Source organism: Corythoichthys intestinalis, chromosome 15, assembly GCF_030265065.1.
Source record: "Corythoichthys intestinalis isolate RoL2023-P3 chromosome 15, ASM3026506v1, whole genome shotgun sequence".
Lineage (NCBI taxonomy): Eukaryota > Metazoa > Chordata > Actinopteri > Syngnathiformes > Syngnathidae > Corythoichthys > Corythoichthys intestinalis.
The window spans coordinates 20127779-20149777 of NC_080409.1; the positions used below are offsets into that span (position 1 = coordinate 20127779).

The 21999-nt window shown below is 38.8% G+C and overlaps 1 protein-coding gene across 1 annotated transcript in view; it reads right to left on the minus strand.

The window, feature by feature from the left end:
• The window catches only part of runx3 (RUNX family transcription factor 3), a 47713-nt gene extending 25932 nt beyond the window's left edge, over positions 1 to 21781 (minus strand). Inside the window, exons 1-3 of the mRNA XM_057859666.1 lie at positions 20822 to 21781; positions 19994 to 20150; positions 18815 to 18919 (exon numbers count right to left, since the gene is read on the minus strand). Of these exons, the coding sequence (XP_057715649.1) occupies positions 18815 to 18919; positions 19994 to 20150; positions 20822 to 21079 (520 nt within the window). The 5' untranslated portion in view covers positions 21080 to 21781. The remainder of the gene's footprint in view (positions 1 to 18814; positions 18920 to 19993; positions 20151 to 20821) is intronic.
• Between the last annotated feature and the right edge of the window lie 218 nt (positions 21782 to 21999).

Below are 21999 nucleotides of genomic sequence, written 5' to 3' on the forward strand. Positions count from 1 at the left end.
AGTATTTATATCGAAGACTTTTCAATTTGAAACGCTCTTTGTTTCGTGACGGCCGCCAAGTTGGATTACACATTTTTTTTGCTTTTAACCAATAATCTAGACTGTTTTACATTCATATCTATAGAAATTCCAAGATTTAAGCATTTATTGACAAGAATTTTAAACTTAAAACACTCTTTGTTTTGTGACGGCCGCCATGTTGGATTTTGTATGTCTACACAATAGCGGAATTCAACCTAAATAAGTTGTGATTGTATATTGAAAAATGGCAAATTTTGCTTTTGTGGAGTAAAAGTAAGTTGAATCTGCATTCTTTCCTCAAGTATTAAATTTCTGATGTGAAGATCGAATGATTTGTTTGCTGTTGAAAACTACATTAAAAGAAAATAATAATAAGTTGCTATTTTGGACAAATATATATGATATGTTAAATATTGCTATTGATCCTGCAAATAGAGGTGATCATCTCTGCATTTGATGATTTTTGTGCATCTGGAGTAAAATTTTATAGCCATTTTAAGTTTTGTTATACTTGTATAAAAAATAATTAATGAGGATTTTATTAGGGAATGATTTTAAATTTTTTGATGTCGCTGCTCGTGGAGACTCATATATGCCTAAGGGAGGTGCCTGTTATGGTTTTAGGTCGCTAGCGGCTTTGGTTTTGAAAATATTACAATCTGCCCAGAGCCCTGTGTCCCATCAACTGATAGTGAAGTCTGTGATATAATATTATCTGAAGTGAATGCTGGTCATCTTTTCAACACAACTCCCAGTGCCTTAGCAACAAAGAGTGTAATGTGTGAGAAAAAGAAAGACTCACTAATGACTCAACTGTCTGAGCAGACATAGCAGTTCTGTTCATTTTTTTGGGATGTGATTCCACCCACCCGGCCAGTCTGTGCCATACCCTACGAATATGTTGAGAACACACACTCTGATACACGAAATGGACAAATTTACAACTGGCCCTTTCTTGTATGAGAAGCGGATCATGTTTTTTTTGCTCTTATCTTTGCAGCCTCAATCCCTCAGATGTTGAACGAGGGTGCCTGATCAAGTTTTTACACTCATTCAACCATTAATTGATGATTCTTGTTTGTACATTGGGGCACAGTCATGCTGAAACAGAAAAAAAGGATCTTTCCCAAACAGTACCCACACAACCGCTAGCATAGTATTGCTAAAAAAATGACTTGGTAAAATTAAATTAGGATGAGATTTGTGGAATGATGGTTAGCACTCATATTGCAATGATACGGCACTAAAATTCCATCGTCGGTATTGATGAAAATAAGAAACAACGTGCTGATGCTGAACAATATGTACTGTTTGAGATTTCGTTTCCAAGCAGTGGTTGACCAACTCAAAAAGATGGCCGCCGGCGCACTTCCTAAAGTGATGATGGACATCTAATAGCGTACCGCACGAATGCTATTTTTAGACCGCAAGGCTGTGTGACGTCACCATCATAAACCGGAAGGGGGTCAACATAGAAGCGTGCTCACATACAACCCATGCTAGTATTGCTTGTTTTCTGCCGGTAATCTTTTAAAACAGAACATGCCGAGTAAACACTGCTGCTATGGAACTTGTAGAAACGACTCTAGACATTACGACTGTCCACATATGAAGGATGTTTTCTTCATACGTTTCCCGAAGCCAAAAACTAAATTAAAACTAAAAACTAAAAAAATGTGAACAATGGATCAACTTGTTTGGACGTCCAAAAGAGCAGTTTAACGCCAGCTATGTGAAGCCATTCACCTTCAGATGCAGTAAACATTTTGTTTGGGGCCATGGTCATACAGATGACAATCCTGATCATTGCCTGCCACAGCCTGCTCCGAAGAGGTAAGCCATTTGGATATTTTTACTTATCTTTTAGCGTGGCGTTTTGCCTTGCTGACAATGTTTGTCTATCTGACAATGAATGATCTAAAAAATAAATAAATTTTGTTATATATCACAACAGTCATGTAGGCCTATTTTTCTAAAATACGGATGTTTGACCTTGGTCTTTTTTTACTATGCCTGTTCATGCCTACAGGTAGGCTCTAGATTTAACAGCTTTACCTTTTCTGTTGTAAAAAACAGAAAACACACTTAGTAAGGGGGAAGTGTAAATAAATTAATAGAATCAAGATTTGTTATTAATGAAAAAATTAAAGGTGTTCGTTGGCTGTAACTGAGTACCATTGGCGATCGCTACACAAAAGTAGCAATATAAATTACCCCAAAGAATGGTCGTAGAGAGACGTAAGACAACCAGACGATATAAAATACAAGAAAGACAAGGCATATGGTGGTTAAGAATAGCTTGTTGAAACGGGAGAACGTAATTGTCAATGGCGTGAGGCAATGCAAACAAGAAAAAGGTATCGATAAAAAAGCTACCTCTGGATTAGGTCGGCACTTTTTCCATCTTTTTCAGCCCTTGCACTCAAGCAATCTCTTTAACTAAACATTTGTTTGTTCTTCCACATCTTTACCAGTGAATCTGGCACCTAGGCCATGATTTTCGGACAGAATTGGTAGGTTAAGCTTAGTAAACATCTCGTCCGTACACTATTTACATGCATCTAGCATGAGGGACAAACGCAGGTTTGACCCCCCCCCTAGCAACATGTGCTAACGTCATGAATATTAATGAGCAAAGGTGACATGTTACGTGCGGTATGCTTTTTTGTGGCGTCCAATTTCAAAGAGTTTATTTTATCCTTCAAATCGACTGGACGTTTAGTGCCGCCAATGCGTTAAAACCTAAAATTTAGTGTATCTCTGGCCAAGATGTACTGTCCCACAAATTAGTTTATCACTTGTAGACGTCCAATCCATTCGAAGTTGGAGGGTGGCAGCGAATGAACGTTTGTTCATTCGCTGTCACCCTCCCACTTTGAATGGGTTGGACCTCTAACGCCATCAATGGCTGCCAATGAATTGAAAAGTAAAATTTGTTCTGGACATGATGCACACTTCCACCAATTAGCTCATCACTGATAGACGTCCAATCGATTTGATTGGTGACCAATCCAATGTGTACAATCGCTATAAACAACAACAAAACAAAAAAATTAAATGGATGGAACCTCATTAAGACGTAGTTGAACCAATTAAAGCGAAGTAACTTTACTACTCCTATACAGTAGTCTGTTTTACTCACATACAGTCTGTTTAGTTTTAACTCACGAAGGAAGGCAGGAATGACATTTTTTCCCTCTTTCCCCCCTCTCACATACGCTGACACACAGTCTGTCACCCACACTGAGGCTACTGTCTGGTCTGGGGGCTGCCAGGGGAGGAACCCTTCCAAATATAGCTGCTATATGTGTCCTTGTGTTGTTATTAAGAGATTTACACCACCTCAAAAGGATCAGGTCAGGGAAATGATATATCCCAATGATCGCTGGTTGGAAAAAAAAAAGGGCAGAGAGGCAGGGGAAAAAAATGATAATTGGCCAGTTTTTCGAAGGCCACAAGAGGAATAGTTTGTCTCTTTAGTGATCATTCAAGCTGGCCGCAAGCGCACACACACTTCAGTCCCGTTTCCAGGGGAAGGTTAGTGTGGGGTGAGAGGGTTATTTTGGGGGGGGACCACAGACTTCATTAGAATGACGCCTGGAGCTCATTAACACGAGGGCCACAGACGCTGTTAACACCTCTAATCAAGCGGGAGGCTGCATTAAACGCTCTCCCTCACCTTCTCAAATGTTTGCCGAAACTCTTTCGCCCAACCTGCTACTTCTGTCTCCTTGGATGCTTCCCAGATCAGTTCAATTGACTTACACACTCATTTTCCCAAACACACATGCGTTGGTGATCAGTTTGTTTATCTTTAGATTTTTTTATTTTTTTATTTTTTTATAAGGGACCCCTAGTGCAGGGGTCAGCAACCCAAAATGGTGAAAGAGCCATATTGGACCATAAAACTAATATGTCTGGAGCCGCCCCAAAAATCAAAGCCTTGTATAAGCCTTGTAATGAAGGCAACGCATGCTGTATGTATCTACTGTATATTAGCTATGTTAGTCTACCATCAAAATGACTAAGTTGGTTACAAATATATAATCAGCCTTCATGATGAAATTATTATTTTCCCTGCAGTGCATCCCATAGAAAATGACGCACCACGTGACTACTCTGTTGTACTTTTTTGTACTAGTTTAACTTGATTACAATATTAATGAATTAGAATCATGTTTGCCCTCCTACAGAAACCAATGCAAAACATACAATATATTTACCTCCCCCATCTTTTTCCATTTTTAAACCTTTTTGAAAAAGCTCCAGGGAGCCACTAGGGCAGCACTAAAGAGCTGCGTGCGGCTCATGAGCCGCGGTTTGCTGACCTCCGAGCTAGTGGCAAAGAACAGATGTCGAGCGTCTTGATACCTAAATTTACATTTAATAATTATACATAAGCCATTGGAAGAATACTTAAGTACATAAAATTAGAGTCGATAAAACAAAAAAAACAAAAACTAAATATAGAAAATTAAATTGAAAAATACAGATAAAAATGTGAAATCCCTATGCAGTGATCCTTAATTTTTGTGCGGTTTATGGGGACTACTGCACCCTGTGAAAACTGAAAATCTGCAAAGTAGAGGCGCAGCTTATTAACATACGTTATTTTTTTTTTTTTTTTTTGGGGTGTGTTTAATGTATCTATTCAGGTTTAACAGCATTGGACATAGATACATATAAGACATGCCCCCCCCCCCAAAAGTATAATTACAAACATAATAAAACAAAAACAAACAACAACAAAAAAAAACTTTATTTGTATATGTATACTCTAATTTAAGCACTGAAAATGTAATAATTATGTTATAAATGACTATATTATATGTATAAAAGAAAACAATGATTTGTACATGTATACATGCAAATATCTTAAAATTTTAAAATAAAATACTGTGTTATTATTATTATTTATTTATTTATTTTTTATTGAAAAAAAATCTGCAACGGACTGAGAGCGTGAAGTATAAAGCGCGAGGTAGCGCGCGATCACTACTTTGGTTCCCTCTAGTTATAAAATCCTCTTTAATTTTGAGTCACTCAAATCAAATGCCAAATGTAGATTTTATCTCCCCAAAAAGTGTTTTCCTTGCTGAAAACTAACAAAAATCTAACAAAAAGACTTATTGTCTCGCAAAAAAACAAAAAACATTTAGGATGGCAAAGTTTATACACGCATAACATACCATTTTTAACAATAACAAAACAGTAAGACTGGTAACTATGGGTTGTCATGGCAATGGGTGTGACTTAATGCGCGTTATCCTAAATATTTTGAAATACACAGCATGCATTATTATTATAAAAAAAAATGCACACTATTCTAGAAAATCCTTGTTGAAGAGCTTGTCTAAACCCACATCCCACTGTTAACCTTCATGTTGAGGTTAATAGTGTGTCTTTGGCTTGTTGACCCCAGTTGTAGCCACGCGCCAGATACGTCCGCCATCATTTGACTTCTACTCTGCAGGGCCAGAGGGTTGCCTGAGATACATAGCAGCCCCTTTTCTGAGGGGTTTTTGTGGTCGGATGAATATTTTATGTGTCAGGGTGCACTTAGGAGAGAATGCCCTGTTTTTCTTGCTATGATATCATAACCACAAGATAGAGCTGGGAGACAGGGGCCAGCGCACACATGAGGCCTAAACAGTGGCGCTCAATATGTAGCCAAGCAGAAATGGATGCTGCAGATTTACTAGCCTCCTTTTTGAATCATCTGAAAGCATTATGGAAGTCTATGAAGAACAAATAAAATGCTTGATATAAAATGTCTGGTATTAATAATGTACTGAGAAGGAATGGGCGTGTTGTCATCACCCACGCTTAGTTTTGTGAGTGTTATATTTCCTGATAGTGTTTTATCTTCGCTGCAAAATGACTTCCCTTGTAGTGTGCACTTCAGTTCTATACTGCACATTTAGGGGTGGAGATGTGAAAAGTTGTTTTTCACAAGAGCATGTCAAGATGGTGTTTCATTGAGTTTGTCACTAGAAGACAGCTAATTCAAATAGATTGGATGCCTATCGCCGTCAATGGTGTTATGATATAGATTATTGTTAAATAAATATGGGAGTACATTCAAGATAAAAGTGCTAATTACTACTTTTGAATTGATCGTTAAGCATAATGGGATTAATTGCAATTAATCTCACGTGATAATTGAGATTTAAAATTAGTATTAGTAGACAGAGGTGGGCAGATTAGCCAAAATTTTTACTCAAGGTAGAGTAGTGATACTTGAAAATAATATTACTCAAGGAAACGTAAATGTAGTCATCCAAAAAATGTACTCAAGTACAAATAAAAAAGTATTGAGTAACATTGTGAGTAACTGCTTAGGATGTTTGTTTTTATTTATTTATTTAAACAACCGTATTTTTTTCTTAGCACAAACTTATCTATATGAACTGTTATTATTATACTCTACTCTAAACGATTACATAACCACATTAAGCCACAGAAATACAAAACAACCCCCAATGAATTCTGGCATTTTGATGACCGCGCTGTATGTCAAATACTTAAATTTTTACGGTGCTTTTAAGACGACTTGTGTTTGAACAAGCCGGCGTGATCGTAGAACGTTGAGCTTGAGTCTGATTGGTATCATGGAGTCATGTGATTAATGTTGCGATGTCTCATTGGTGAAACTGTTGACATCTCTGGCAAAAATTAAGAAAAAGTAAAATCCAATATGTAGAATAAAGAGGAAAAATGCAACGACTAGTGCAACCTAAAATAGCAGAGTAAGAGTAGCGTTTCTTCTTCACAAATCTACTCAAGTAAAAGTAAAAAGTATGGCTTAGTAAAACTACTCTTAAGCCCCTTTCACACATATCTGAAGTCCAGATAATTCCCGGGATTTAAACTGGTAGCCCTGATGTGTGAAAGCAATTTCGCGGAGATGACACGGACATTAACCGAGTTGCATCCTAGTATAATATCCAGTACTTAACCGGGACGCAGCATTTATGAAAGCAGCCAGTTAATTTCCGAGTCACAGCGCGAAGGCTGACGATGTAAATATCATGGCGGGCCGAACGTCATTTTTTATTACATCGCAGTAAGACGACAAACGGTAAACAAGCATCCCAATTATCCACATGGCAAACTGGGAATAGCTAAATTAAACAGGAAACATTACGAAATTAGATTGCTATTGGATCGTACAGCCAAGGAAGAGACAGTCCATTGTCCATTTTTGGAAATGTGTGGTTTACTTGCCGATGCCCAAAAAAATGACGTAATGTCCAGGTTATAAAATACCGCCAACTGCCCTCCCTGCACAGAGAGTGTCGAGTCGTCAACACGGGACAAGTCTGAAAGTGTCCAACCCCGATTATTCCCGAGACATCTCTCCATGTCTGAAAGCCATGACACGGGTAAATCCCACAACAAATTACACAGGAATTTACCGGGATATAAGTCTGACAGGGGCTTTAGAAGTACATTTTTCTCAAAAGTTACTCCTGTAAATGTAACGGCGTAAATGTAATGCGTTACTACCCACCTCTGTTAGTAGGTAAAACATAAGCATTAGTTATGTATTTGTATTTGTTAAATGTTTTTTCAGGCATCAAGGGGTTAAACACAAGCTCTGGTTAGTCAAGGAGTGGGTGCTTTTTCAGGGGCAAACTGAAACTCTATCTAGACAGCAAAGGGCAATACGTGCTTTGGCCCCAACCCAAGTCTACACCATGTATATCTGAAGTGTAAATATTTGTATTTGCAATATAAATGGACTTGATAGGCAGTAGATAACAGGTTAGAATTGAAGTTGACAGCATGAATCACACATTGAAATGAAAGCTATGTCTGGACTGTGAAGTCCACGGCTGGCACGATAGAGGGTTGATAGAAAATATATCACATTGCTATTTTCAGACATCCAACGTGATTTGCACAAATAGTTGGTGTAGAATGTGCCAGCTAATCAAAAGTTGAGCTGGGAAACACGATCGCAGGTTTGTTCAATTTTTAAAGTGGAGCAACAGTTGAAGCGTGTGAGCAAACTTCCGTTTTAACAAGGTTTCAACATCTGTTGAGTCAAGTCAAAGCACACCTGTCTTTCTCTTCCTCCTGAGCCACTAACAGCCTTGCTGCCACCCTGCCTGTCTTTCCGCCTCTTTTGCTTCAACTTCCCTTTTTGTTTTTCTTCCACCGACGCACAGCTCGAAGTGGATTACCGCAGCAGTACACAGCCCGGTGCTACCAAGGCCACCAATCACACATTTAGGTATTTCGACTGGGGCAAATCAAAGTTCTTGTTTTGAGGCTGACCCTGAAGGATGTGGTTTTTACCCTCACTCGGTGATTGTGGCTGTCTCGTCTGAGCCTAAATGAGTCCATGCTTGCCACACGCAGACGTTACACAACTGAAAGCTCATTTACATAAGCTTTTTGAAAGAGGATAATAGTCTTTATATTAAGATTAAAAGTGAAGATTAGTGCTGCACCGATACAATTTTGTGGCTTCCGTTACGATACCCACACACATACACAATATATATATATGTATGTATATATATATATATATATATATATATATATATATATATATATATATATATATGGCTCAAAACACAGACAAGCACCCCACTTTAAAATGAACTGCTGTATTTTAAGCCAAAAGAACAATTGTGTTTGATAGTACAATATGTCTATATGCTGCCACAGCAGTTTCATGCCGCATTAAGCCCCCAAACTATTTTTAATTTGTCGGTTTTATCCTGGAGACCCCCCTTTACAGACACCTCGCAAACCGCATTTGTTTAAACCCAGCCATTAAAACAAGGTAAATAATTATATTCATTATTCAAAATGTCTATCATTTTTAGCTTACAAACATTAAATGATGTCAAATATTTAGTTAAACAAAAAACAAAAAGAAAAAGACGTTATAAAATTATTCACTCGCATATTTTAAACTTTTGAACAAATTACGTCACAATGGAATAAATAGTGTCTGTAAATAGGTCACGGATATCCACCTCATAACTATCAGTTAATTGTATTTTTTTGTTACTGTCGCATTTTCCCCGATATTTTAGATGATACATATTCGTTCCAAAAAACAAAAACAAAAAAACAACAACAAAAAAAACGTTTAAAAGGGTAAATATTTGAAAAAGAAAATCTAGATCACTACTTGATGTCTGCGAATTCTGCATTGCCACCCTTATTATATTACCGTGTTTCACCCATAAAATCCCCAAAAAGTCCGACTGTAACCATTCACTGCTGTGTCTTGACACTCGGTGATACATGCTACAAGGAGTTTTTGGATCAAAACAAGGCAAGTACCTGATAATATCTCATTAAAATCATGGTGTCTTTAATTATGCTCTCTCATGCTCTCACCTCGAGTTAAGGTTTAGGGTTTATTTATTTATTTATTTTTAAATACCCTCCTGTTAAAAATTGTACTCCCCCCAGAAAATTGAAATTTTAAGTTTTCCAATGATTTACAATTTTGAAATTTGGCCAAAATTGGGGGTCTCAGAGCGGAACTTCAAGTCACCTGAGTGTTTTCCTTTATATATATATTGGCTGCCATTGGCGGCATAGCCATTCGTTCATTGGAGGCCACTCTCCCACTTCAAATGGATTGGACGTCTACTAATGACAAACTAATTGGTGGGAGGTTCATCTTGGCCAGGAGAACAAATTAGGTTTTTTTTTGTTTGTTTTTTAACTCTACGGCTGCCATTGACAGCGATAGATGCCCAATCCATCTCAAATGGATTCAAATGGACCTCTACTAGTGAAACACTCACAACAGCAGAAGGATGATTGGACGCCACACGATTGGAAGGGGAAGGGTGACAAGCGCTCCATTTTTGACAGCGGCATGCATAGCAGACGGCCATCTTGGATAGGGCGACCAGTGGTTGGAAACCAGATCTCGAAGAGTAAATAATGCATAGCTTTTGCACGTTTTTTCTTAGTACTCCCTGATGATGTCATTTTAGTGAGGGTACAGGATCTGTGCTAGAAGCCAAATTGTTTGAAAAATTAAAATCATTTTAGTGCAGGTTTTTTTTTTCATTGCTATCTTATCCTTCATAACCCTGCAGTCCCTCAGGCAGATGCAGCATTTGTCTCGGGGGACAACAGTAGTGTGAAAATCCCCCTCCCGTCAACGGAAGTTGCTACACTAGACTGCTTGAGCAGAAAGCGGCCTTCCTTTTCTGATAAGACGATAAAGCTCACTGCGTGTCTTCTAAATGTGTGTGTAGAGGAGGCAGTGCCACGTAAGGGCAGGCCTATAGGGATGCAAGTTGAGGCATGCAAAGAGAAGCAAGGGGTGCCAAATGCACCCGGATTCCCCACCAACACAATAGGGCCCGTAGCAGGCTTCACAGCAATCAACCTGCTTTTGTCCTGCCACTTGTTTTTCTTGAGGCGTTTAAGAGGATGAGCTTTTTTTTGTGCAATTCTCAGTGCGTCCTTAAATGTTTTTATTACATTTATATACAACAGTAGTATTAAACATGCGGCCCAAGGGCCAAGTACAATATTTAGTAATATTTCGTGGCCCTCATTTGACATCTGATTGTAGTATTAGAGTTGCCCTCATGTATTTTGTGATCAGCAATTAAAAAATATATAAATAATTTTACATAAATTATTATAATAGTAATAAATGAAAAAAGGAATTTAAAAAAGCTAACTAAAAAAAAGCAAAGAGTAAAAAAACCCCACAAATATTATAAACAAAATAAAATAAATATTAAAACTTAAAAAAAAAAAATTGGTTGTAAAAAAAAAAAAGAATATTGACATAAATTCAAATAAATGGGGCCTGTGTGTATATTGCATTGGGATTTTCTTTTTTTTAATTTTTTAATTTTTATTTTTTTTTAAACCTGTCCTGTTCAGCTGTTTGACACAGAGAATGGAAGTCTAAGTGCCCGGATTCTGAACAGTTTCACATTGAGAGTCTGACATACTCCCATTGTGATCATTCAAAATACCTTTTTATTATGACAAAGCAGCGAACAGGAAGGGATTATGGGGGGACAGAAGAAAAGAAATACAAGAGAAGAAGGAAAAGAAACACATACACAAACAACAACTAGAAACAAAACAAACAAACAAAAAATAAATATTAAAACTTTAAAAAAAAATTGGTTGTAAAAAAAAAAGAATATTGACATAAATTCAAATAAATGGGGCCTGTGTGTATATTGCATTAGGATTTTCATTTATTTATTTCGTTACAAATCTCTTGTAACCTTACTCTTTAGCTTTTATCGACGGCAACAGACGTTCCAGCCTCTCATAGTTAAAATGGATTTGACATCTATTGCAGTGAATAGGTATTTTCAATATCAACTTCCCTCTTTTACTAACTACCACCACACATATTCTGTGACCTGGGCTGGTAGAGCTATAACTTTTGAACAGATGTCCCCTGTACTCTTGGAAAGGATTAATAATACTGTGATCGTTTGGTAAGCTTTTGACTGTCTTATTGTACAGATATAGATGTGAGCGACTCAATGTGCTTGAACCGAAATGTAGCAGTTAAAGTGTTGAGACATTGAGCGAAAGCTGGGGCCTCTCTTTAAAGCTGTGGGAAAGGAAAGAGCTGCTGATGGTTTTGCAAACGTGAATCCAATGCCACTAGAGGTGTCAAATGCCTTCTAACACATTAGAGCATACTATCTCACCCACAACACTGTGCCCTTCTGTGCTTATGTGTCAGGGGGGAGAATCTGTTCTCCCTTTGTTTTTAGAAGAAAAAGGCTCTTACTCCAGAAGTCTTTTCAAAGTTTACTTATGATCACAAGGAAAACATCAATCACACACGGAGTACAACGATGCTCTGAGGCGGCAGAGCTCAGAGAACTGTTATCATACTGAAAGACGGGGTTAACTGGTAAAACAATGGCTCCATGATTATAAGAAAAAGACATCATATCGTGAAGCGTAGGTGGCCAGGCCGCCCTTTACCAATTAAATGTTACATTTTACCTTTTGAAGAACAGCTTTATCCTTGAGAGCGCCTGCCTGCCTTCCCTCGCCTCAAGATGTAGACGTCTGCGCTCTGAATTATAAATTTTTGAGATAACACTTGTACAATAATAAAGCTTAAGCTATATATCAACATCTGAGAAGCATATGTTGCGACGCAATTCCTTGACATTATGACAATGAAGTTAAAGTAAAGTTTGAAATATCAAATGTGAGCATTTTCCCACTCTTTTCACACTGTCACTAGAGGTAGAGTACCAAAGAACGGGCCTCTCTCTTTTTTTGTTATCTTCTCAATACGGTTTTAGATGCCAAGGCTTTCCTCAATGTGTACTACCTTTGGAATGACAAAAAAGACCTTGCTTTACCTATTTTTTGCTCACTGTGTCTATCCAATAAAGCCTGAAGAAATAAACATCCAGACCACATAGTGATGGTACACAAAGTCCTTTCCAGTAACTAGCAGGTGCTTACCCTGCCACACACACACACACATATATGTAGGCACACACACTCCACTTCACCCCTCTGGCTGATGCCTTGACGAGAGAAAACGGTTTATTGTCATAATGCAGCCGAGGAGAAAATATTCCCCCACTCATGGGCCATTTATTTTTCTAAATGCAGATCGGAACTTTTATTGAATTATGCCTGAAAGCTTGTAATGGGTCCCTCCTGTGTGGGTTCGAGTAAATATGGAAGAGCGAGGACACACAGAGCGGGCATTTTACTTCCCCTCATAGGTAAGTAAACAGGAAAGACGCTTGGCTGTTGCATTTAGCGGCTGGAGGGGAGACGGAGGGAGGTGAGCAGCAGTGTTGGCGGCAAGTCTCGCTCATTCTCTGAAAATGTCCTTCTTGGGCATACTTGCATGATCGCAATGAATTCAGAGTGTTGTCTGAGGCCTCTGTAAATAATTTGGTAATTCATAGTGTGTCTGGGTGTTCTATCTGGCGTCAGCAAATATAGGGTGGAAATTTTAGTCTGAGTGGAAAAAGAGAGGGCACTTGAGCCTGAGGCTATTGTGGCTTTCACAGACATCAGATGGCTTTAAAGAGCGCATATTACACACTTTGACAATCTTCCCCCCCCCCCTTTTGGTAGAAAAAATGTCTCTCTTTGCTGCAACTTCAGTGCTGCTAATCGGCAAATGAGCGTGCTTTGATAACTGTTTCGTAACTGTTGAGTTGAAGTTATTTGGACAAATGTATTGAACAAAAAGTTGTGGGTGCGACAGACCAAAGTGACCTATGAACTCATGTGGGGGTAGAAATAATAATGTTTATTTTTATTATTATATTTTACATACCAGTACTTATATTTATATAAATTTAATGGAAATTCATATTCAAACTTCAGGGCAAATTTCTATTCATTTCACAGTTTGTTCCATAAAATAAGTTACAATAAACAATTTAATAATTCATTCACTGCTGTTGACAGCGTTAGATATTAAATCCAGTTCAACTAGGATTGGTTGCATTGAGTGATCATGTTTCACAGCTATTGACGATGCTAGACGTCCAAGTCATTTTGACAAATGGCTGTCGTCGAACACTGCCAACCCTCCGAGTCAAAATGGATTGGACATCTAGCACTATCAATGGTAGCCAATGAGTTTAAGAAAAAAAGGTGCAGTAATACGTATTGATACTTTTTTTAAAAAAACAATTCTATACTATTGGGCAGTTTTCATGTTGGTCTGGTGTTTATAATATTCATTGAGCAATTGTAACTGTAATGATTTTTCTTTGACAATGTGTGGCAATAGCAACAAAAATGCAGTTTTTTTTTGTTTGTTTGCCAGTTTTGTCTCGAAAAGAGATGGTTTTAGAGGTGTGAGGCTTTTACCTAATACTTACATTTCACTAATGTCAGTCATCCTTGCCTTATTTCCTATAACCGAAGTCAAATAGGACTCAAAACGCGAAGAAAGAAGAACTTTACAATCGCTGGCCAGATAAACATCTTATTCCTCATTTACATACTGTATAAAATCCTCTTTCTCATCTCAGTCTACAAGGGAATTCTACCTAAGCTGACAGAGTGCGCAGGTCCGTGTGTCTCCAGGTTATACAGTATATCAGCCAGTCACAGCGCAAGGCTTTAGCAGTCACGAAAGCACCCAGTACACACCCTCCCCTGGCACTGACACACCCGCAGGCCTTTCTTTCAAAGACACCCATCTCCATTTTCAAACATCAAAGTCACCTTTGAGAGAGCAATTCGCACCCAGGCCAGCCTTTCATGTGATTTGTGGAGCAGGGGCGTGGCCCACGGGGCGCCGACTTAAAGCGATGGAAGCACCTGGCAGGTGCATGAGTGGCACCGCACACACACACAAAACACACACAAGGGCAACAAGAACCATACAGCCTTTTGTTGACTTTATGGAAGGACTGCAATATCATAGGAAAAAGAAGCAAATGTCATTGTGCATCTATTTGCATACTTTGTACAGTATGTGTGCCAAATGCAAATAGCCTCACACACACATACAAAAACACGCACTCTCAAACACACACACATGTTCAGTCATGTTTTGTTGCCTGTATTTATTTGACTGGGTGTGCTCAGCTACCTATAACTTCTGGAATATAAAGGCTGGATGTGTGTGTCTGCAGGGGTTAATGGGTACTCTACAGAATATCATTTCAAGGGGTCCTGCATGGAAAATAAGTATTTTAATATACTATATATATATTTATATTACATAATAATAATTTTCACATTTAAAACTGTTTCTCGGCCTACATTTTTCCATCAAATTCACATCATTTACCCATCGAAAAATTCAGGAAATTGAGGCGCACAAAAGTTGTGTACAGTGTTTGCCAAAAGCATAGAGTTGCACCAAAATTTGAAAAAAAACCATCCCCATTTATTTCCAATGACCGCATTCATTTGGAATAGGGGGAAATGACTCAATATTAACGAGAAAAAACCTGAAAAAGCCAAAAACAATTGCAGGAAGAGACCCAGAAATGTGCTAATATTAACAGGAAATCCCTCAAACTGTGCAGGAAGTGACCCAAAATCAACAGCAAGTGACAGTAAGTACCCTGAAATTAACAAGGAAGTGTCTCAAAATTACCACATTGCCCGCCATTGACAACAGTAGGCATCCAATTCATATAAAAAGATGTCCAACCTATTCAGACTGGGAGGGGCTAATGCGTTCGCCACTCTCAGTCCAAATGGGTTGGACATTTTGCATTGTCAGAGGCAGCCAAGAAGTTAACAAGAAAGTGACCTGAAAATGCCTGCAAATTAATTAAAAGTGACCGAAAATCTATAAAGTATTATCCTAGATGTGACCCATGAGAGAGCAAAGCATCTACTTGCAATTTCTCAACAAATTGCATTTCCTAGTTAAAACAAGAGCTTTTTTAATTTAACAGCTAAATTCACAAAAAAGGCATTTTATATTTCACGACTTCAAAGGATGACACACAGTCCAGGGTTTGCCTGCATTACTTAATTACAATAAATAAGTATCGGCTTTGACAAAAGTATATAAAGCCCCAATTAGAGAGAAAAAAACGTTCAAGTATTTTTAGTGATTGTAGTTTCAAATAGCACCGTACTAAATAGGTGGTTTGCCTCTCAAAGCAGTAGAAATATGAATAAATACTCCTCTCACAGAGTCATACAATGAATTAGATACACTTCACATAACATACCTAATCAAGTGTCCAGTGAGTGTCTACCGTCAACATTTTAAATGTGATTTTAGAATGTGATGTCATCATCTGAAAATAAAGAGAGCCATTTAAAAAGCAAACACAACGGCTCCATGAAGGTTCTGACTCATCTGACAGTGACGGGGGCTGCAGATACAGAAATACAAACAGCGTACTGTACCCCTCCTTTCACCACCGAAGCTATGAGTGTATTGGGAGCGGCTGATCTCATGCACAAGTGCGGCAATGAGAAGAGCACCCAAATATATAGTTGGAAGATTCACTGGTGAGAGGAACCACGCAAGGGTGTGGGGTGTGAGGGAACTGATAGCAACGACAACCAGTTTTTTTGTAAGGGCCTTTTTTTTTGGTCAAAACTGCTTCTAAGAAGTAGAAGTGGGGAACATTCAGTTGCGACAGTTGTGCTTCTAGTTTGGCCTCAGCAGAAGTTTGATAATAATACGACAGCTAGATCGAGGGGGGTGACGCATGCCGGATGTGTGATGAGGAAATAAACAGCGAGAGAGACAAAAATACAAAGTTGAACATTTCACTCATTCTTCATTCAAGGACGTTAGTCTTGGTGAATTTTAAGTTTACACATGTGATGAACAAATGTAGCGTATGCCTTTCTGCAACAAAGACAATATATTTTGCATTCCAGGCAACATAACAGGTGAAGACAGGAAAACTCGAAGGGAAGACTTCTAAAGCTAAAATGCTATTTTAGTTTTATGTGTTGGCAAAAGCGCTTTTCTGCCTTTTTCGCCTGCAAAGGTTGCACAGACAATCTAAAGTGGTGCCTTGTGATGAGGAAACCAATTTTTTTAATGGTCCCAATACTTTCTGAATGCATCTGTGTACTTATGTGTTTTGATATTATATTATATTATATTATATTATATTATATTATATTATATTATATTATATTATATTATATTATATTATATTATATTATATTATATTATATTATATTATATTATATTATATTATATTAATGTGCTTTTTGTTTACATTTTTTTTTTTTTAAACGGCTCTGTTTATGCATGTCTTTCAGTTTTATGGATCTCAAATTGAGAAGTAGACTGACTGAGCAATTTAAAAAAATACAGGTGAAGAAAAAAATGACATTTAAAATCTAATAAAAGCGCTTGATAAAACATGTTTTGTTCAATTGTTTTGCATCAGTCTAGAATTCTAAAATTGTATATATTTTGATGCTTTAATAACAAAACTTTCACTCAAGCCCCTCAGCTCTCTCGGTGAAAACTAGGCATTAATATTATTATAAAAGCAAATCTAAATACAGTTGCTGAATTGGATGGCATTAAATTGTGAAAGTCCATCACCCTTTGATTCAAAACATACTGAATATCTTACACTGTGTTATATTGGGCAAATCTCGAACAGCTTTGGCAGGGACCTAAAAAAAATCTAGTCCTAATATTAAACAGTGTCACCTTTTAGAAATGGGTAACAGAAGCATGGCCACTGTGACGCCTCAACCCGAGCTGTAGCATTTCCACAGACAGTCGGGAGACGTCCTTTATGCACAGCAGTTATTTCAAGCCGAGACGCTTGCAAATGCACATGTAAACGCATGCACATGCACAGCCGGACAATCAGATTGAAACCATCCACACGCACATACTCACTGTTTATAATTATCTAGTCCCGCCCTGTTTGCACTCACTGTTCTCTTGCCGCTGCAAATAGCGTGCAACCTTGCCATGCGGTTGGGGGGATGTCGGTGGGTGCTGAAGGCCCTCGCTGAGTGCCCCTTGGCCCCTCTGCCAGGCGTACAGCCCCTCATGTGGCACTTGATACCGCTCTCTCGGGTCTGTGTTTTGACTGAAGTAAATCCCCTCGGTCCCAAATATCCTCGTGCGCAGACATGAGCACAAGCCTCAGCTATCTGCCTGTTTGGTCCGTTCCGAAACCCTGCACGCTCAAACCATTAAAAACTGGATCTCTCCATTGGAATGGTCATGAAATCCTACCCATCCAATCTATCCTACCTTGAGCTCATGAAAAATGGCATGCATTGCATGTGTGCATAGCTGCAGCCATCAGGCCCTGACTCACTGACTCATTGCTGTGCTTCATCCCTCACACTAGCCCCATTAAAGCACACGAGAATGTGAAGCTTTAGAAGGGACAGCCTCTCTATTGGGGAGGACAGTTGTTGGGAGTCAACCCGCATGTTTACTCAAAGATCTCTCAGTGTGGTTGGTCAAGTATAACTTTTGTTATGTTCAGAATGTAAGGAAGGTCTGGTGAGTCGAGGTGGGTTACCTAAAGCCATGTTCTAACCACTCCGTAGAATTCACGCAGCATGCAACTGTACTGTTTTGACCATAAAACTAATTAGAGGTATGTATGCGACGTGATGTCTCTGCCATGAAAAATAGCATTGTGATACAATGCATTCCATGAATCCAACAACGTTGAGGAGTCTATAATAACGAAGGGCAATGATAGGCAATGTCTAGCGTTTATTGCTATCAACCATGAACGTTTACATAAAAACTACATAAGTGACTTGCATTAAATTTGCTTGCTTCGGCAAGCACCAATACCTGGTTTTGTGCAAATCTGTAAAGTCATTTTAAAAAATTTCAATTGGGTTAAAAAAAAATTCCCCGGAATAAAATTGATCATCCAATAACATTTTACATAATTTAAACAAAGCATAATATATATATTGGATGAACTACTTAATTCTGGATTAAACCCTAATTTCAAAGCATCCCAGATGATTGCATTTAACAGTCAATCTCAAACGGAAAGCCATAAATTAATAATATTTTACTTCACTCCTACGTCCCATAAACTGTTCACCTTGGCAAATGGCAGCAAAAGGCTATACTGAGCCTGTATCTCGAAAAGGCCCATTTGTTGGTGTTGTTTTTTTTTTTTTCATTTCTGGGTCCAAGGTGCTGATCCCTGAAGACTAACCACCAAACGGCATTGTGCTTAGCTCTACATTTTAAAAACTTCACAGCAGGTGGTACTGTAATGGCAGGGCACCACTTTTTAGTTGATATTTTGATAAATATTATAACATTTGACAAAGTGTGTTCACACGTGTGTGTGTGTGTGTGGGGGGGGCTGCATAATGTACTCACTGCGTGGTTCACGTGGCCCATCTACAGTGACCTTGATGGCTCGGTGGTAAGTGGCCACTTGAGGCGGTCCGGTGAAAACAGTGATGGTCAGAGTGAAGCTTTTTCCTGCAAACATTGCATAGCATTTAGATGTATGATTTTACAAACGCTTTGATGTCATTTATTAAAAGGCTTTGTTTTTTAACAGTTTATTGTTTCCTGAAGCCTCTAAACGTCGGCAGCTTTTGTGTCGCTCAGGCCTTTGGCATTGAAAAATGATGAATGAGGGAAAAAGGAACTCAGGACCACCTCAGTTGAGGGCCTGACAGTGGTTATATGATTTGGATTATTGAGAGAATGTGCTCCAGATTGCCTGAAAATGCTCACAGTGATAGTTTATTGTTGAACAAGGCGGGATCTTACTCCCATCTGCATCCAAGTCATTGGAGGGGGAGAAGTGAGGGGGGTCTCTCCCATGCAGACATGAGAGATACATCTCATGTTAAAAAGACACTCTGTGTGGGAAGAGTGGGAGGGGGCGATGGTGTTAATTTACTGCCTAAATCATGTGTGGGCTACCTTATAATTCAAGAACAATTGGCTGCTTCTATTGTTCATTGACTCAGAATAAAAAACAACAATACACAGCCCCAACAAAAGCCTGATATTTCTAAAGATATTTTGAGAAGGTAATGATACAACCCAAAAAATTATCAGAACATTAAAAAAAAAACAATTCTAAGCCTTTGATTTCCTATTATGGAATGCCTGGAATTTCGGAGGGAGAAAAAAAAAAAATCAATTTACATTTTATGTCAACATGCAAAATATTTTTTTAGGGCCCTTATTAATGATAGGCATTTAAAAGTCACTGGCATCATCATTACCATTATTATAGGGTTCATGCATTATCCTTGAGATAAGACAGGCCTATAAAAAAATCAACATCAAATACGACTTCATGAATTCTATATAATGTTTGTGCAACCCTCTTATCTCTGCAATGAGTTACCCACGAATTGTGAAAATCTGTCGACACGTGAGAACAAGTGAGGGCTGCACGAGCCGCATTTACTTTCCTAAGTTAAATGGTTGAACCCCAAACTAAAATGCTTTCAGTTAAAACAAAAATCATAATTATTGAACGAGTACTTTTGTGTGAAATATTCGCGGTATTTTTATTTCTAGCTGTGTGTTTACCTCGTCCGCTTCTCCCAACGAAGCGCAGGTCATTGAAGCGGGCCACTTGATTCTTCATTACGGCGGAGGCGTTCCTCAGCTCGGCCGAGTAGTTCTCGTCGTTCCCAGCCATGACGGTGACCAGAGTGCCGTCAGGGACATCACCGAGAGCCACAACCTGCAGGGGGGAGAAAACAAAAAAGAAGCGGATGTCCCGTCACTGTCGATCCCTAGATTTTCCATGCGCGAAACCGCATCACATAATCAACGTTCATTTGCCTCCTCCCAATCAAAGTAGATTGGACGTCGAGCGCCGTCAATGGCACTGAAAATTGCCAGTCTTCCCGGTTCAAATTAATTGGACGTATATAACATCCATAACATGCAATGAGTTAAATATGAGTGTTACTTGGGGCTTGAACCAGTGTTTAATTCTGTTTTTATTAATTAAAATATATGACACCTTAATCTATGAATATTTTTTTTAAACAATATACAAGACAATAATTATTCATGAATAATATATATTTTTTAAATTACCAAATACTTTATAAAGGTTTATATAGGTCTTAACTGTCAACTTTTGAATAGCTGACCAATGTCCTTGAAAGAGTTAAATATGTGTGTGCCATGTTTCAAAGATGCTGGTTAACAATATATAAACTGTCATCCTGTTTTACATATATATTCTAATTCCATTTTGCATTATTTTATATAATTAAAAATTATTTTCTGTGTTCTGACTAGTTAACTAATACACGTGTTAAAATACAGGCATGTTGGTTTATTTCTGCCATGCTTTCATTTGTTTAATGCCGCTTTACACATCCTGTTAACTAAATCACTTGCCTTGAAAGCCACGGGCAGAGTCTTGTTGCACCTCCAGTGAGACGGCAGGACTGAGCAAAGAAAGTTGGGGCTGTCAGTCCGGACCAGCTCGCCGGCGTGGTCCGCAAGGACGTCCACCACATTCCTGGTGTCGGGTCTCGCCCTGAGCGGCCCCGGGGTGGCCATGGCCCCGTTGCCGTCAACGAGTTTACTACAGGTGAAGGACGTGGAGGGCGGCGTGAACCGTCTGGTGGTGGGCGGCTCTACGGGAATATGCATCACAACAACAGCTCGGGTCAGTGTCAAGATGACGGGTGGTCGCTGGAAAAGTTTGCCCAAGTCTGCTGTCTTCTTCCTTGAGTGCCGAGGATGGAGGCGAGCGCGCTCTCAACCACAGATTTGAAAAAGGGTGATGATCGAAAACTAGATCATCTGGTGTTGAATCACCTAGAATGTCTTATGACACTCTTGGAATACGTGATAACAGACAAAGAAATCCAACCTTGGTGTCAAAAAAACGGATGGGAAAAGTCCAGCGGACTGACTTTCAAGTCTGAATTCAAAAGAAAAGGTCTAAAATAACATCAGAAGTCGCTTCAGACCTCACAAGACTCCAATCAAACTGCTACAGCAACAGTCAAACTGTGCAGTAAGTGTCCTCCCGCGCGTAAAACTTGATCCGGGTCCTCGTCCCCCTAAAAAAACGCACCCCGATCGAGGGGCTGGCGGGTGCCTGCAGAGATGTTTCACTCCAAGTTATCCACTGTGGAGCAGATTAAGGACGCGCGAAGACGTCGCGAGGTTGAATGGAGAGCGCAAGACAGCCGCGTATTATTTTACCCGAGTCACTTCTGTCTTTCGTGGTCGGGAGTGCGGAGATGATTTCCACCAATGAATCTTCTGGGTTGGGCTTTCAGCAGACCAATCAAAGTCTCCGCCGCCACTGCTGCTTCTTCAAGCCTTTAACTGCCTCAAATTCAATTATTGATTCATCTCTTATACGTTTGAAATTGATACAAAATGACAGTTCTTTTTGTGAAGAAAAAAAATTGAAAATCCTTCATAAATTTCTAAAAATCTATCAAAATAAACTGTGTATTTCAAGTGTTTAGCAGCACATTTCAGTCCAACCAAAGTATATTATATTATAAGAAACGTGCGCCAACGCAATACAGTTTCTCCTACATATTTATTTGAAA